This window comes from Mustela erminea, chromosome 1 (assembly GCF_009829155.1).
Source record: "Mustela erminea isolate mMusErm1 chromosome 1, mMusErm1.Pri, whole genome shotgun sequence".
NCBI classification, from domain to species: domain Eukaryota; kingdom Metazoa; phylum Chordata; class Mammalia; order Carnivora; family Mustelidae; genus Mustela; species Mustela erminea.
Window position 1 is genome coordinate 41,665,902 of NC_045614.1, and position 18,770 is coordinate 41,684,671.

An 18,770-nucleotide genomic window follows, 5' to 3' on the forward strand; every position below is an offset into this window, starting at 1 on the left:
GTATCTCAACTGTAAAACCACAAGAAGACCTTGGAGAGCAGTTGTTAGATTAAAGATTAGATATGTTAGATTAAAGATTAGAGAGGTCACCTGGGTGGTTCAGTCAGTTAAGTGACTGCCTTCGCTTCAGGTCCTGATCCCGGAGTTCCAGGATCAAGTCCGGCATTGGGCTCCCAGCTCCACAGGGAGTCTGTGTCTCCCTCTGACCTTCAACCCTCTCATGCTCTCTCTTACTTGTTCTCTTTCTCAAATAAATAAATAAAATCTTAAAAAATTAAAAAAATAAAACCTACAGGAGAGTGAAATTGCTCTAGAACTGGAAAACTTCAGATCAGAAGTTGAGACCTGAGAGCACATCAACCAGCTTCCAAATTTTTTTGGGGGGGGGCGTGGAAGGGGCTAACCCAATGTACTTTAATTTTGCGTAGTTGCCAACATTTAAAACTCAGGACCTTTCATTTAAGTTCTGGGTTTCTGATTGCTGATTGCTCATGCAATATCAGATGGGAAAGAATGGGCCTACTCTGATGGACAGAGAGAATGGGCTGGCCCTAAGACAAGACACCCCAGCCATCGTCCATCCCTGCCCATTGATACCTGCCTGGCCATTGAAAGTATCTGACTGGACACTTCTCTTTTAAAATAAGTACTAGTTTGAGGTAGTTTTTATACATTTTAAGGACATTGGATTGACATATTTAGGAAAGTAATACATTTTGATGGAATAAGTCTGTAAAATGTAACTGTTTAAACTTATTTCCCTCAAGGCTTGATGTGGTGGATGCTGAGGGAAGGACGGGAGGGAAGAAGGTACAGACACTGGAAGAGATGAAGGTGTAGTTCAGGGATCTGAACAACCTGAGCTACATTCTTAGATCCTCTGAAAACGTCTTTTCGATGGTCCAGATTACTGGCTAGTAGGTTGGCTATGTTCTTGTTTAAAGTATTTTGAGGTAAATTGTATTATTATGATCTTTGCAAGTCCTCTGCCCTTTACTCCTTGTGGAGAGTATATACTTCTCTCACTGACATTCAGCTTGGCTTCTGTAGGAAGACATACTTCTGCTTCTCCCTGGCATCCTGCAGACATCAGGCTCTGTCATGTGACTCCTTTCTACCAACAGAATGTAAGCAAAAGCAAAACAGGTCACTCCCCAGTAGCAGCTTTCAAAGCCACAGAAGAATGTGCTCAACCCTTCTCTTTTCTTTCTGCCATGAGATCTACACAGCCCAGTGAGTGGCTGCTCCTTCAGTCTGGGTCCTGGTGTAAACACGACATGGATTAGATCTGAATCGTACTTGGGGTGTACGTGTCAGATAAATGAGAAACAAACATTGTAGTTTTAAGCCACTTAATTTTGGAGTTTGGATACTGGGTCTAGATTAGCCTAATCTGACTGGTACAGTTATCAGCCAATATTCTAAATAGCTTTGATGCAACACAATACATTTTTGTAAAGACAGGGAAACATGGTATACTGTACGTTAATATAGCTTATCTGTTTCACTTTCCACATCCTATCCTATGTGGAATTTCACTTTCTAGATCCTGTTGTATGTGGAAGCCCCCATCCAGAATAGGCTGACTGAGTTCTACACTTTATTAGAACTAACTTGATACATAGTTTACATTTTAAAATTTTTGGTAAATTATGTCTCAACTTTCACATCATACAGATTTTTCATCATACAGATTTTTCAGCTCAATTTCTACTGCTGATAGTATGCTAAAGTAGAAAAAAATGACAAAAACTAATTTAATTTTAGTAGAAAGGCAGCCTATCACTACATAGTACACTACTAATTGGCAGGCTGCAAAATTATTTCCGTAATTTCATATGTTGTAACCAAAACAGTGTTAACATTGAAGGTTTTTATAATTATTGTTCTTTAAGCACCCATCATGATGTCCTCTGCATATCTGATTAACAGACTCCTCAATGTCAGCTTTACAGACGTCACTGAGTCCCCAGCCTCTTGCCTACAAGCAAGTGATAAACATAAGGTTGTTGACAGAATGAAGCTAGGAATATAAGGCATGCCTATCAATAGGAAAATGGTTAAGTTGTGGTATATCATCACAACGGAATATTATATATACACTGACACATTTATGAAAAACTATTAGGGACGCTGGAAATTGCTATGATATATAGGTAACTAAACATACAGCATTCTTCCACTGTATAAGACAAACATTCTACAGAAGATTAAGTCTGAAAAGAAAGCCCAACATTAATGATAGTATTTCTGAATGATAGAATTATGGGTGGTTTTTATTTTCTTCTCTACAATTTTCTCTTTTCCCAAATTTTCAACAATGAAAATGTTTTCTTTTTTATATAAAGTAGAAGCCTCTGCCTTCAGATCAGGTCGTGATCTCAGGGTCCTGGGATCAGGACCGTCAGCCGGCATCAGGCTCTCTGCTCAGCAGGGAGTCTGCTTCCTTCCCCGACCTGCCTCTCTGCCTACTTCTGATCTCTGTCTGTCAAATAAGTAAAATCTTTAAAAATAAAATAAAAAGTAAAAACTAAGAATATTGCTGTTTAGAATTTTCAACAGTGGCATTTCCATAGTGGTGATGATGAAACTGGCATTTACTTTCAAAACATGGAATTTTAAGAACATATGCTTGCTGTGATTATTTATGCAAGACTCAAAAGATTTAATTTTTTTCTTGACTCCTTGATGATAATGAGGTGATTTAGTGGGTAGTGGTTGTTCTCACCAGTAGCTAGAAACTGTACTTTGTAGTTGGAGTTCAGTTGAGTTGAACATCAGCATGTGTCATTAAAGTGCTTAAAACACAGGACACTGTACCAGAGTCAGGTCACCAAAAGATACTTTCTCCCTAATAATGAGTCATATTTGTTTTAGAATCATTAGAATTAAACACGTAACTTACAATAGGAAACTGATTCAATGTGCAACTACACAACAAAAACATCTACTTCTTAATTCATCCGAATCTCAGAAAAGACTTTTCTCGGGGTCCAACCTGGAATGTCAGGGAGGAAGATCTTTCTTTTAAATGACTGGATATTTCCAATTTGAAGTTTCTAGAGAATTTGTAAGCAAGTTGAAGATTTCAAAAAAAAGTGCCAAAGCGCCTACAAAGTTCATAAGATTTACACACATTTGGCCAGAGGAATGACTTGATCTAATATTAGCTGAAACTCCCTGACTGAATTCTGTTCAAGTTCAATATTACATTATGATCTTGTTTCAGAACTTACAACATCAGAAATCATTTTGTTGAAGTCCACAGATAAAAGAACAAGAACAACAAAAACAACAAAAATCACTCTAAAATCTGAGGAACGTGCATTAGTGAACAGTGTGTTCTCTTGCTGTCTCTGTGATTGGTGGTATATCATATACAGACACGAGTAGTTCACAGACATATCTGGGATGGGATATATAGAGAAGCCGGCAAATAACATGAAGTCACCTAGAGAGAAATTCCCTTTGCTTTTCCTATTAACTTGAAGAGAAGGCTGGATTTGGTGATACTAGGTTTTTAATATCTCTTTGATACTAACAGCATAAATAAAGTGGGAACAGACTTAGAGGTCTGAACAGGTAAAAGCATGTTGCTTGTATTAAAAAATGGAGAGTGGCATATTTGTTTGTTGTATTTATTACTGATTTTATTACCATTTAATGTACTATTTTGTTAGCATCTTTTTATGGCAATGATATTGATTTCCATACTTGGTTAGTTTCCATTTTAAGTTTATAATAGCAAAAATTACAAGCTAATTTTTAAAAAGATTTTATTTATTTATTTGACACACACACAGAGAGAGAGAGGCAAAGCACAAGCAGGGGAAGCAGCAGACAGAGGGAGAGGGAGAAGCAGGCTCTCTGCTGAGCAGGGAGCACGAGGTGGGGCTCGATCCCAGAACCCTAAGATCATGACCTGAGCCAAAGGCAGGTGCTTAACTGACTGAGCCACCTAGGCACCCCTGTAAGTTACTTTTATAGACAAACTGTTAAGTACATATTAGAGGAGACCCAGAGGAATGGCAAAAATTGAGAAGCAAGATCACATACAAAATTTGGGAAATTTTGCATTGATATAGTTCCCAAGTCATAACTTGGAGTAGATAATGATATAATTAAATTATACATATGAAATTATATATTTGAAATAGCAATTTTTATTTTATCAAAAACTCATGAAGAAGATGTAGTCCATATACACAATGGAATATTACTCAGCAATCAGAAAGGAGGATGAATACCCAACTTCTGTATCAACATGGATGATGCTGAGTGAAATAGGTCAAGCAGAGAAAGTCAATTATCATATGGTTTCACTTACTTGTGGAACATAAGGAATAGCATAAAGAACATCAGGAGAAGGAAAAGTGAAAGGAAGAAAAGTCAGAGTGGGAAATGAACCGTGAGAGACTAGGGACTCTGGGAAACAAATGAAGAGTTTTAGAAAGGAGGGCGGTAAGGGAATGGGTGAGCCCGGTGATGGGTATTAAGGAGGGCACAGATTGCAAGGAACACTGGGTGTTACACACAAATGATGAATCATGGAACACTACATCAAAACCAATGATGTACTGTATGGTGACGAACACACACACACACACACACACACACACAAACAAAAAACTTCTGAAATATTCTGACCCCTATTCCTTTAGTGTTTGTTTTACTCACATTACCTTTACAATCCCTTAGGACACACTTGATTAGGTTTCTTAAATTCAGGCAACTGATTTTAGCTCAGCTTACATGGATAAACATTCTGCTCGCAAAAGCAAAAACTCAAGCGCAAAACATCGTACTGTTTAATATTGTTCTGATTTTTCAAGTGGACACACATGTACAGTCATCACTGAAGAAAAAACAAAACAGTATCCCCTTGTTCCAGGGTAAGGTCTAGGCATGTGATTCAGTCCAGCCCAGGGAAGGTTTTCTATCAACTGGTCATAACAGCTGGTTCTGGGATGAGCCAAGATGAGCCAAGAAGAACCATCCTTGGCTCTGAGTGGAGTTATCAGAAGGGAGCGGTCCATTTTCCCCAGGGTGTTTAGTTGACAGAAATAAGCCTTAAGTGGCAAACGGCAATACTTTCACCCTGAAAAATGGAACTTGGTAAGAATGATTCCACCATGGAACAGAGCCAAGAGAAGGAGAGTCTTGTTTGTTGAACATCTGTTATTGGGCACCAACTATGGTTACTTCAACACTGGAGACCGAGCTCTCAGGACAGAATTATTATCAGAGCTATGGTAAAATCTCTGCCCTAAAGGACTTTGTCTTCTAGTCAAAGCAGGCTAGAGAGAACAATCAAATAAATGAGAATAAGTTATAGAATCTGTGACAGCTGTTAGTGCTCTACCAAAGAACAAAGCAGGGAAGGAGACTGAGTGTCAGGAGATGAGGGATGTGCTTTTAAACATGGTGGTAGGGTGGCAACTAGTATTTGAGCAAAGATCTCAAAGAGATGAGAGAGAAAGCCACTGGATGCCTGGAGGAGCTTTCTGAGCAGAGGGAACAGCAAATGCAGAGGCCGTGAAGTGAGAGTGGAATGAGTGAAGAAGAGGAAAATAATAGGAAATAAGTCAGAGGAGGATTTGGAGGATAGATCATATAAAGCCTTATTGAGCATTATAAGGATTTAGTATTTAACTGAAATGAGATAAAATGGGGGCATCCTGAGCACCACTGTGGCTTACTGGAGACAAGGGTGGAAAGAGGCTGAATAGGAAGGGGTTGCTGCCCTGATCTATGTAAGGGATATTCCAGCTTACAACAGGGTGATAGCAATGATAACAATAAGATGTGGTAGATTCTTGCAGAAGTCAGTTGTTGAGTATGAGAGAAAGAGAAGAGTTGAGGGTGATTCTAAGATTTTTGGCCTGAGCAACTAAAATATTGGGATTTAAGTTACTGGGATGGAGAATTCTGAAAGGGACAGGTTTGAAATGGGGTGGATGGCATAGTCAAGAACTTAGTTTTAGAAATATTCAGTTTGAGGTCTTTTAAGATGAATCTTGAGGATGTTGGTTGAGTGCTAAATCCATCCATACTGAAAACCAGAATTACCACTTGACTTTTTAGTTACACAAAGCAGAATATTTGCCCTACAAATTCTTTCTTGCTATCTCTGAACATAAAATTCTCAATATGTTTCCTTTTAGAAGCCAACAAATTTCATCATTTACATGCCATCTGCAATTTTTCCTCATCAGTGCCTTTAGATACAAGATGTTCTTAAGAGTTAGCTCCCCTTGGGTTGCAAGTAACAGAGACCCATTTTAGATTACTTAAAGAGGCTAATTAGAGTTTAACTCAGAAATGCTTCCAAAAAACACAAGTATTTGGATATCAAAAATTAAGTGTTTAACGGAAGTTACAGTATTTAACTTGAGAATCCTTGTATTATTTTACATTAATCAAAAATAATCACCCAGGATCTGTACTGATATAAAGGCTTGCATACTAAATTCCATGATTACGAGTCCATGAAACTTGCACAGTTTAAGTAAGATGGTAAAAAACTACAGTAAGTGTTTTGAATTCACAATGTTCAGTCAAGAGGAAGTATATTTGATTAATAATAGTCCTTCAGGCTGGCCTGCTTTAGCTTTCATTCATCCATTTAGCTACCCAATCAGTATTTAACCAGTGGTTTGTAGCACCATGCTTGCCACTAGGGCTGGATGAACAAGACACAGGAAGATTCTTTCCCCATAAAGTTTGCAATCCAGGGGGAAAATCAGACAGCAAGCAAATAATCAAAGGCGTAATCTTAGTTCTTTATGTCTAAAGCATGATGATAGTTCTCTTTATAGAGATAATCACAAAAACGTTACCAAAATTCTTAATAGGATTTGGAGCTAAATCCAGGACAAAGGTTAGGATGACTATTGAGAGTTGCCAGTAACAGGTAAGAAGAAAGGCTTTAAAGAATCCTGTTTTACTCGCATTTTTGGTATCTTTAAGGAAAAATTAACATAAAAGTGAAAGTTTAACACATGCTTTTTATATACCTAATCTTAGAGTAATTAAGGATTTCAATGATCTCTATGAATTTCCCACCCAACGTAGGAAATTTTTCCCTAATAACACCTGCAGATCGACATGCAGACTCTGAATGATTTGCAGAAATACAAACGTATCACCTTCAGAGAGATTTTATTCAATTGTTGGAATTCCCATCAGACTACAGCTTTGTGAGCAAAGGAGTACTGTCTACCTTTGATCACCTTACCCACGTCCTAAGCATGAAGCAAAAATCCCAATAAATACTGGTGTTAAACGGGGCATGGATATTCTGATTATATGGCTGAAAGAGAGGACAGCACAATTAAGACTGTGTCTAGCAGTATCCAGCTACTTAGTCTGTAATTGGAGGGAAGTGATATAACCTCTATAAGCCTCAGCATTCTCATCTCTAAGGTGAGGCTACCAGCAGCTTCCAGGTCATGGTGTTGTTGTAAGAAGTGAGAATCAGTACGAGAAAAACATACTTAGAACAGTGACTGCAGATTGCTCTAAGTGTCAACCATTAAAATCATCATTGCTATCATTACTGTTGTAAATTTCTACTTTAGATTGGGTGCCTATATGCTACACCTAAATCAGAAATTTCTTTTTTAAATTGTATTTCATTCATTATACATTATCATAACATTCCTATTGTCTTTTCCTCATATCTTACCAATTGCTAAGTTCTTCACTGATTCCATGATGATGTCACACAGTTTTGTATAATCATAATTTTCTAGCAAGTAATCACATCAATTATTAAGTCAGAGGAAAGAGCCAGATAAACTTGTTTGCATATATTCTTGTAATCAGAATTTTTGATTGATGCTGTGCTTTGAATATATAAATAATGATGTATATTTAAATCTTACTAATTCAGAATTGTTATTGAGAATACCAAACATATTTAGCGAGAAGTTCTAAACACAGAATGTTTTCAGTTTAAGTATTTCCAAGCCCATATAATACTTGGTGTAACCCCTGCCATGTATTATGAGAAAGAGATTGGGTCAGGCTTCCCCTAATAACTAGTGAAGGATAATACTGAATTATTACATGGGTTGGTTGCTTGTAAAGGTATGTTACTGAAGATTTATAATGGATTGTTGCTAAACTTTCGGTCTGCAATCTCATTATACTAGTAAATTAGTAACCAAGTTCTCTTTTGTATAGATCATACAAAGATGAACGTGAACGTTGCTCATCAAATTAACACTGGCTAACTAAAATCTAAAGTAGTAGAATTATGTTTTATATATATGTTAACTTACCCACAAAGCTAGTCAATGATATTCCATTTTATGCTATTGGTATTCTTAGCAATTTTATCTAACAAATGTATGTTCTTATACAAACTTGGAAATTAAATATAGATATAGAAATCAGGCAAAATTGAGGTCTCATTCCCATAGGAAGCCAGTTAAGCAAACATTTTTACAGAGTTAATAAATTCTGAAAAGAAGAAAAATAATTTTCTGTAAATAAAAGTAATACGTTATTATGTTAAAAGTACTTCATCCTACATTCCCATTTTCCTTACCTATACAATGTTAATAGCTACCTGATAGCTACCTCCTGTGGTAGTTAGGAAGTTTAAATGTGGGAATGCATGTAAAGCACTTGGCAGATAGAACATTCTCAATTGCTACTAGCTGTAATGATGACAATGACAAGGACAACTGAAGTGGTTGCACTCCAAGAAGTTACTAACACAATACAATGATTAAAAATATAATTCTGCTATCAGTCTAATTGAAATATATGTGGAAGACTATGGAATTGCAAATCACTGATCTTCCTGTAATGTAATTCAAAGCCAAGTTACGTACAGCTCCTAACTGCTTGTGAATTTACCTGTGAATGCATAGCTAACAAAGACTCAGCTTTCAAGGCAACTGACATCTCCAGTTAGATTTTTTAAAATATCAGTATATTCACATGCACCAACATCTTCTGATGGTGATCTTTTAGTGCATGCTGGCATCTTTTGAATGCCAAAAAGGCATCAAAAGGAAAGAAAAAGAAGAAGAAAACCACTCTTGACTCTCTGGTGTGAAATTTAACTTATTCACGTGTACTGGAAATCCTCAAGCTTTAGGGAACTAAAAAAAAAACCATGAAAATAAACCAGGCTTATCATTTTAAAAGAAAAATGGATAGACTCAACACACCACAATAAGGTTTTTCAAAAGGTACACATTGATTTTCACATGGGGTTTCTATCTAAAGATTCAGGGATCTCAGGAAGACAAAGATATGTGTGTGTCTGAGTTTACAACAGTCTGGGATTGGATTTGTAGCATTCAGTGGGCTTACTGAGTTGGGTTGTGCAATTTTAAATGAGAAAGAAGGCTACCATAAACTACTTCCTTGCCATTCAAAAAATTGAATCTACGTACGAGTTTTCTTTGTGGTTGCATTCACTGTGGTGCTGAAGGGCCCAGCACCAGCACTGTTGTAAGCCCGCACAGCTGTGTAATAGGCCAGATTACTCTTCAAGCCACGGAGTCTGGTTGATGTCTCATTTCCTGGAACTTTCACTTTGCTTGATGATTCTTCTTCTCCATTATTCCAGTAGCGCACCTGGTCGACAGAAAAACATAAAAGATGGAAAACATTGACACAAACACTACAACACTTCCACGAAGTGGTTTTCATGAAAATGGGTACTATAATGTATTTATATTCATCATTTACACAGCAAATGTTCTTTAAGGACCTACTATGTGCTAGGGGTCCCATTAGATTCTGTGCCAGAGGAGAAAAGGGACTTTGGGAGGAGACAGAAAATAAACCAGATAAAGAATCCAGATAAAGTCAAAGACAGTGAGAGCTAAATACCCCTGGACTATAGCTTATTAAAGGAAAATGAGGGTGAAATCTGCAAATTTAATAGAGCAGGCTGTTCCTCCTTCTCGGGCCTTAACCAACCAGGTCCAAGTTCAACTCCGGAATGCTGGCAGCTCTGCTTCACCTCGCCTGGATGGTGGTGGTGCCCTCTGGGAAGAAAGAAAACTGTCAGAGAAAAGACTATCAAAAAGCCAGCTGGCCAATGGTTTGTCCTCCAGTGATGGCCAGGTGTCAACAAGGCCACCTGTGCATGCAGAGCTGCTGAAGAGAAGAGGAAAGCAGTTAACACAGTTAAATTTAAGTTATGCTAACACGTTTTCTTTGTACTTCATTATTCTGAGTTGTGCAAAACGATCTGAGATGTTATATAAAGAAAAATGTATATGGAGGATAACATATAAAAAAAGCTTAATGAGAATATTTAATAAAAAAAGAAACAAGGGTGTGAAAAATCCAATAAAAATACATGTTTCCCATCTCCAATTCATGCTATCAAGTTTTGCTGTGCTGCGCTATAGAGAACGGATTATCCAGAAAGTCAAAGCAAAACCAACACAAAAAGCAACAGCAACAAGACCACCAAATTGTTCAGGAAAAGTACAAGCATTCCTCAGGCTGAGAGTGGATATCACCATTTAATCGTGTAAAGCCGAGCCCAAACACTTAACATAAACATGTAAGGCAGACTGGGTACATATTTTTTTGCTTTCATAAAGAAATGCATATGCTCTCTCCCATATTTCTTGCAACGTGTGCCCTTTCTGACTGACTTTCATTTATCTTCTCTTGATAGCAAAATATGAAAACAGAAGACCATTTCTATAATTTGTGGAAGTCAACAGATGTTCGAGCACAATGAAAATGGCAGTTGATTCTTAGCCATCAGTCATGAAGGCAGTAGACACTTAAGGGGACTGTGGCAAAATAGACAGCCAAGTTCCATCTTAGGGAGTTACTACTTGGCTCTACCAAGGGAAGGAAGATCCAGTGGTTAGAGGTCTTTTATTTTTTTAAGATTTATTTATTTATTTGACAGAGAGAGAGAGAGAGGAAACTGCTGACTATGGAACCCAATGGAGGGCTCGATTCCCTGACCCTGAGTTCATGAATAAGCTGAAATCAAGTTGGAAAATTGACAGACTGAGCCCCTTTTGCTTGTTTGTTTTTAAGGAAAGGAGAAACCTTTATTTTAATGTGAAATGGCCCAAATTTAGAGTTGGCTCAATTTTTTTAAAGTCACTGTGTTATCCAAACAAAGCTTGTTTATGATCTACTTAGGATAACCAACTTTAGCCCTCTGGGAAAAATACACTAGAAGTTACAGTGTTTTGGGGAAAAAAAAAGGGTAACTATGAAATTCTTTAGTTAAAAAAATCAGTAGAAAAATCAGATTTTTCAATAATGATCCTAAGTTAGCACACTAATAATGTACTAGGGCAATATTTTCCTTACATATGTGTATGTATGTGTATGTATATATATGCATGTGTGTATATGTGTATATGTATGTACATGTTTGTGTTTATATTTACATTAATATTTATATTTACATACAGGACCCCTTAAATTCATGTAAAATACTGTGTCCATGTATATGTGTATGTGCATTACTCTTGGAAAAGTTATTAATTTTTATATAAACCTCAAAAGAAGGATATGAACCCAACGATCAGGACTAAATTGAATATGTAATTTCTACAACTTTAAAGCACTGAATTAACACTGAAACTTGATGATATTTTAGCAAAAAAAAAAATCTATGTATCTTAAGGAACCCAGTATAATAGAAAATTACAAAGAATTTTTTCATTAATTAAGGATAACGTACAAATTGTCTTTTATAAAGCCACAGCCAAGTAAAATTATTTTTTTAAAGATTTTATTTATTTACTTGAGAGGCAGAGGGAGAGAGGTGGCAGAAGAGAGCAGGAGCTGGGAGGAGAGGGAGAAGCAGGCTCCCCGCTGAGCAGGAAGCCCGATGTGGGGCCTGATCCCAGGACTCTGGGATCATGACCAGAGCCAAAGGCAGGTGCTAAACCTACTGAGCCACCCAGGCACCCCTAAACTGTTAATGGATACTAAAAACTGGTACACATTCCAAATTCAACAACAGTAAACACTAGGTAATATTAGGTTTAGAGGACTCCAAAATGGTAAGACACATTCCCTGCCCTTGAAAACATTATCTGCTTATTATAAACAAAGAATGACACAGAATCAGTAATTAGAATAACATGCTACAGGCAGCCTGGAACTTGCAGCCTTGGGTATAGCACAGATTGGGGAAAGAAATCACATAATTATGAGCCCTTGAAACCCTCAATTAACAGATGGGACATCAGAGGCCCTCAGGAGTTAAGTAACTCAATCAGGGTTGTCCTGTCATACACACTGGTCTCTGCTTATGGGCCATTCTTTTTCTGGTATGTCAAATTACCTCAATTTAAGTTGCCTAAGAAAGTGTTCCTCAGGTGACTGATTTAAAGGAGAAATAAAAACAATTTTTAATAGGCATAAGGAATATAACTTATAAATTTATTGATAAAAAGCACTTAAGGTTCTTGATAGCACTATGCTTTTGAGGTACTCTATATACCAGAACGAGAGATTTATTTTTGTATCTAAGTTGCTGAAATGAATTAGAAATATTTAGACCATAGAGAAAATTTGTACCAAATTGGAATGTGATATTCATTGGAATTGATTATGTAATCTCCTTATATAGCTTTACTTACAAAATTGAATAAATGTGCATACAACTCAAACATAAAGAACCAAAGCAGTACATTAATATTTCCAATTTTCTATGAGTAGTTAATAAAATATGTCCTATAAAATTTTGCTCAAAAATATTTAATAAGGGTAGATAGTTTTTTTCTAAGGAGGGAAAAGTAAAATAAATAAATAAATAAATGAAGAAAAATAAAGGAGGGAAAAGTCAAGAATGAAATAAAGACAAAGACCAAATTTTCCCCTCCCAGTTGTGTTTGGATTTAAATGGTAAAAGTCCTATACCTGAGAAAACAGACTGTAAGTCCATGCTAATTCAGATTTTATAGACACAATCACAATGCAGGGAAGAAGAAAGGAAACCATATAGACTGAAGGAAAACTTCTGCAAATATAATTGTGCAGTCTGTTAACTATACTTCAATTAAAAAAAAGATATGTCTAAAGATATATATCTATATAGAGATAGAGAAAAAATATATATATGTACATATATACATATATATTTATTTGTATAACACTTGATGGGAAAAGAGTTACTATAACAATGACAGAACATGAAAGTTGCATGTACTAAAGACGCAGAGAAAAATATTACAAAATACAAAAAGAATCTTGCTAATAAAGAAAACTAGCTGACTAGGCTCGTGGGAGTCTAGCTACAAGATACTGATCTGAAGTGGATCTCAAAATAAGTATATTTAAAATGTCCAAATTCACTAAAGAAGGGACTGAATCTATCTTGCCAAGAATAGAAGATTAAAAAAAAAAAGGCAAAGAAAACTGGATGGATTTGAAAAATATCAGAAAAATACTGTATTAACAAATAGTCAGTGACAGAATTAAGCTAAAGACTACATGATTGAAAAGAGAATTAATAGTTGGGGAAATCGGAGGGGGAGACAAACCATGAAAGACTGTGGACTCTGAGAAACAAACTGAGGGTTTGGGAGGGGAGGGGAGTGGAGGAATGGGTGAGGCCGGTGGTGGGTCTTAAAGAAGGCCAAGTAATGCATGGAGCACCGGGTGTGGTGCATAAACAATGAATGTTGGAACTCTGAAAAAAGTAAAATTAAATTAAATTTAAAAAAGAAAAGGGAATTAATAAATCCACAACATGGAGAAAAAAATAAAAATTATGAAAACAAAGAGATATGGAAGATCAAATGAGAAGTTCCAACCAGAGTTGCAGGAGAGATGGAGAAAAAGGCAACAGTTAAAGAGAACATGTCTGAGAATTTTCCAGAACTGAAGACACATCTTTTCAAGTGGTAAAATCTGAGTTGGGCAGGGGGTGGGCAGAGAATAAAAGGTAAATCCATTGCAGAGGAGCAGGTGGTCAGAATAACTGTGGCTCTCAACATTTTTCCATCACCATATACCTGAGAGTAGCTCAACCTCTGGAATATCTGTGTATCACTGTGCCTTGATTTGCTAGTATGGATTGTGCACCTGTGTAGAGAGACAGCTGTACTCCTTGGCATGGCAAACAGCAAGCAGGAAGGGCAGATGCCAAGCTCTGGTCACACACCTGAGGCAGCTGTCTGTCTTGGTAATCACCATAGCTCTACCATCCAAAGCAAAGCCTGCATATACTAAGCACTCAGTATTGTTGAGTTCTTAATGACTCAACAAATGTAATCTAAAATGCCTCCTTCCTTTCCACCGCAGAAATTCATAGATCCCCAAACACTAGACATTTCCCTTTAAATGCTAATGAGCTATCTGGTGGCTGCTGGCTCTTGGATAGCTTTAGAATGGGGGCTGGTTGCCAGGGGAACCAACCTTATAATAAGTAGAGGTTGGGAATTTCAGCCCCACCTCCTGACCAGGGACTAGAGATTGTGTCAGTTAACCAACGATCATTGAAATAATCCATCACCATTGCAGTGAAGCCTCCATAAAAAGCCCGAACTGAAGGTTCTGGACTGGTGAACTCACTAAGGTGCTGGGAGGGTAGAGCTCCTGGAGAGGGCATGAAAACTCTGTGTGTATCCTTCTACAGACCACGTCTTATGTCTCTCTTCCATTTGTCTGTTCTGAGTTGTATCCTTCATAATAAATATGTAATAGTAAGTAAGGCACTTTCCTGAGTTTTGTGAGCTGTACTAGCAAGATCTCAAACTCAAGGAGGAGGTTGTGGGAACTCCAGATTTATAGCCAATCATAAGTATAGGAGGCCTGGCATCTGAAGGGTGTTGAGGGGCAGAGGGGGGAGGTAGGGGACCGGCAGTCTTGTGGACTAGCCCTTAATCTGTGGTATCTGAAGCTAACTCTAGGTTTATGGTGTCATAATTGAACTCAATTTTAGGATGCCCAATAGGTGTAGGAGAACTGGTCAGTGTAGAGAAAAAAAATCCACATTATTTGGTATAAGTGTTGGGTGGATATAGTAGAGAGGAAGAATTTTTTTCCTTTGATTCACTAAGCTAAGTACTCAAGTCCTAATATTCTATGCATTTATGAAACATTAGAACTCTGAATTTCTTGATGACATAATATAATTATTTTCCTTCAGAACCATAAAATCATATCACAGGCCCATGTGTTTCTATCTGGATAAGTACAGAGAAACAAACTTGAGGAATGTCAGGATTTAAAATGCTATCTCTGTTTCTGCAAGTAATTTGGTTGTTCCAAAAACTAATGTCCCTGCTCTAAGGAGTCCTTAATATTATTGCACATGAGATGTCACTTAATTAAAACTTAACACAGAATGCAATTTATAAAAGGAATGTATTGAAAAATGGCACTTTCTTTAGCCATTAAAGTACAGGTATTAAGTCAGAAATACTACTTTAGTAGACTAAAATAATTTTGTTTATACTTAAAGATTTTTCAGAGAGGCAAATATTTCAACTTAGCTTCAAATGTATTTAGATAAAGAGAAGGCAGGAAAAATGCATTCAATAGTGTTTTGGAAGACAAATGTGGATCTATCTTCTGTTCTTTCTTACATGGTTCTCAGTCATTGAAGGGCTGACCTATGTGCTGCATGACCTTGGCCCTCTGGCTTCTCACTGGATTTGGCCAATAGAAGACAGGAGATGGGAGTGTAGGAAGAGAGAGGCTATGATATTTATTCCCCTGCATCCCTATGCGGGGACACAGTTTGCTAGGGGCCACCTTTGCCCTAACAAAGAACACACACACACACACACACACACACACAGAACACAAACTTTCAGTTATAAAATAAAAGTCATGGGGATCTCATGCATAACAATGGTAATTGTGAAGGGAGATCCTAAAAGTTCTCATCACACACACACACACACACACACACACACACACAAATTTGTAACTATGTGTGCTGATGGATGTTAACTAGACTTACTGTGATGATCATTTTACAATTTATACAAATATCAACTCATTATGTTGTATACCTGAAACTAATATAATGTTGTATGTCAAACATACCCCCCCCACCCCCTGCCACACACACACACGCACCACTACCACCACACATACAGAACTCCCTTTGAGCAACTCTGGCTCACACACAGTGACCGCTCTCTCTAGCATAACCAATCCTTCCTCTGAGCCTAAAGTCTGCATTTCATTCACTTGAATTCATTTTTGCCTGTTTCCTATTTGTTTAAATGTGTCTCAATAGTTTCTATCCAATTTTCCCAAGTTACATTTGACTAATTCTAGAATGAATTAATTCTAGAAGTAGTTAATTCTTTGCTTGATAGTATGGAATTAGACTTAATGTACATTTCCTTTTTTTTCCAGTAGAATTTTCACACTCTCAAAAAATAACTTAAATATTTGACATCTTTTCCCTTTGTAATTAAAATGTTTCAACCAACCACATTCTCTACAGCTAGTTAGAACAGGAGTCTGGACAAAGGTATTGATGAGGGAACAGAAGGCAAGCTGAAGACAAAGCAGAGGCCCACACGCCAACAGCCACAACTCTCCCCAAACCCGCCCCGCCCATGGCATATAGGTGACAGTCCTCAGGCACTCCTGGCTGCCCTAAAGGAAAAACAAAATAGTTAACTTGTAGAGATCATAATCCTGCAAGACCGGAGTCTCCCTCAATTTACAGATGTCCTAGTGATTTACAAGGAAGCAGCTTTCTTATCAACAGCCTAGCGATCCAAAGATCGCTAACTCCATTCCTGAAGCCCTAACATCATCTTCCCCTCCATAAAATTGAGGGAGGCTGAGGCAGAGGGAAATGTAAATAAAGTTAAATTTCTTCTAAACCTAAAGTTCACTGATAAGGATGTATGATAGCAGGAATGTGGCATTCCTCCAGCAATCTCCCAACTATACCTTACTGTTAATGCCTTACTAAATAAAAGGAAAAACAACCTTAACTTGAAATGGCACGACCTTAGGTATCCTGTGGGTCCTCTTTAGCATGTGAAAGTTCTTTCAAACTCTCCCTTTTCCTTACCTTTGCCAACCCCATAGTATATTATAAGCCACCCCTCACACCCCCGGGGGAAGCAGCTCTTTCTGCCAATGGGTCCTGTCCCCCTGCTTTAATAAACTACCATTTTTGCACCAAAGATGTCTCAAGAATTCCTTCTTGGTCATTAGCTCCAGATCTCACCCCACGGAACCTCACTTATATTCTAAAACTTAACCGGTATCAGTGAGGTTAATAGCCATGCATGTTGCACACATTTTTTTTTTTTTTTTGGTTTTGTTCCCCTCCCACGCATTTAAAAAAATCACTAAGTATCCCCCAAAAGTGCTAATCTGTATTATCTCACAATTGTAGACATTTGTTTCAATCACTTATCAAGGTTATTCTCTCCAGTTTTATTTTTCAAGACACATAATGGCTTTCAGAAACTGATGGGAGAAATCACGCTATAACTTGGGAGCTTTTGTTCCTCCGGCACCTGCTACCCGTGAACTTCAACCCTTTGCATCTTCTTTATCATGTCTGCATCTCGGGTTCCTATCCAAAGGGCACAAGAAAAGATCTGAGCCTGAGTGTTCCGGCTTAGCAGATGAAATAAATTGGAGCCCAGGGAAATGAGCTCCTCAACTACTACTTGGTCAAATCAGAAAGAAAATTAGTCTGGATGCTAATGATGATGTGGGCTCAGCATGCCACGTGGCACATGATCAACCCTCGCTGAGATGAGAGGAAAGCAGGAGCTTTTAACAATTTTAAAGCCATATTGGGGAAACTGCAACCCAGAAAGTTAGCCACACGACTGGTAATTAACCACTCCGCTAAGACATTTGTTTTTCCCTGTTAGTGTTTAAATCATGATTGAACCTAAGAAAATACATATTTTTATCTTCGTGTAATTACATAAAATATTTCTTAAGATTCTCCAAATTAGCCTATCTTTCTCTTCCTATTTAACAAGCACTTGGAAAAGAAAAAAATTTTTTAATTTATTTTTTATTATGTTATGTTCGTCACCATACAGAACAGCATTAGTTTGTGATGTAGTGTTCCATGATTCATGGAAAGAAATTTTCACTAGTTGTTTCCCTTCAACACCTTATTCATGCTGCATTTGGATGTTAGGTCTGCGGCTCTTTTATACAGACAGGCAAGCTGACATGCACCCCAACCCACAGAAAATGTCAAAGTAAGTCCCATTTTCTCTTTGCCTCTCTCATCTTTTCGCCTCCTAACCCGAGGGCAACACACCAGCACCAACAGAAACAACAGCATTGAATGATGCATTTGGATTATACTAGGTCTTTCTATGTTTCTTCACTGCTTTTTCCAATTTTTCCTTCCAAAGAGATATTATCCCAGTGACCAATGCTCAAAACAGAGAAAAGCCCAAGTCTCTTCCAGCCGTTTTGACAGTAGCTGCTTTATCTCATTTTATTCTCTAATGATGCAGTGTGTTATTTACTATTATCATCTTTATTTTAACTGAGCTTTGGAGAGCTTTAATAACTTGCTCAAGGCCACAGCAGCAAGAGAGTGGAGTCAAAATTGCATTTATTCAATCAACACATATTTTTTTGCACGCCTCCTGTGTGCATAGGACTCCTGGCACTTGGCGTCCATCACGGAATAAACAAGCAGATTTCCCGGTCCCTGGTGGAGCCCATCCTCTATCCTAGTGGAGTTGGCTGCAAGTCTGTCTAATTCTAAGACGGTGTGGACTTAATAAGATTCTACACTGGCTCTCTTTGGATTCTTTGGTTTTCTCTTTCATTCAATCACTTTTTCG

General features: G+C 37.5%; 1 protein-coding gene across 1 annotated transcript in view; it reads right to left on the reverse strand.

Moving 5' to 3' along the window:
* The window catches only part of CNTN3 (contactin 3), a 336,483-nt gene that overhangs the window by 10,505 nt on the left and 307,208 nt on the right, over positions 1-18,770 (reverse strand). Inside the window, exon 20 of the mRNA XM_032325229.1 lies at positions 9,414-9,597. Coding sequence (XP_032181120.1) covers positions 9,414-9,597 — 184 coding nt within the window. The remainder of the gene's footprint in view (positions 1-9,413; positions 9,598-18,770) is intronic.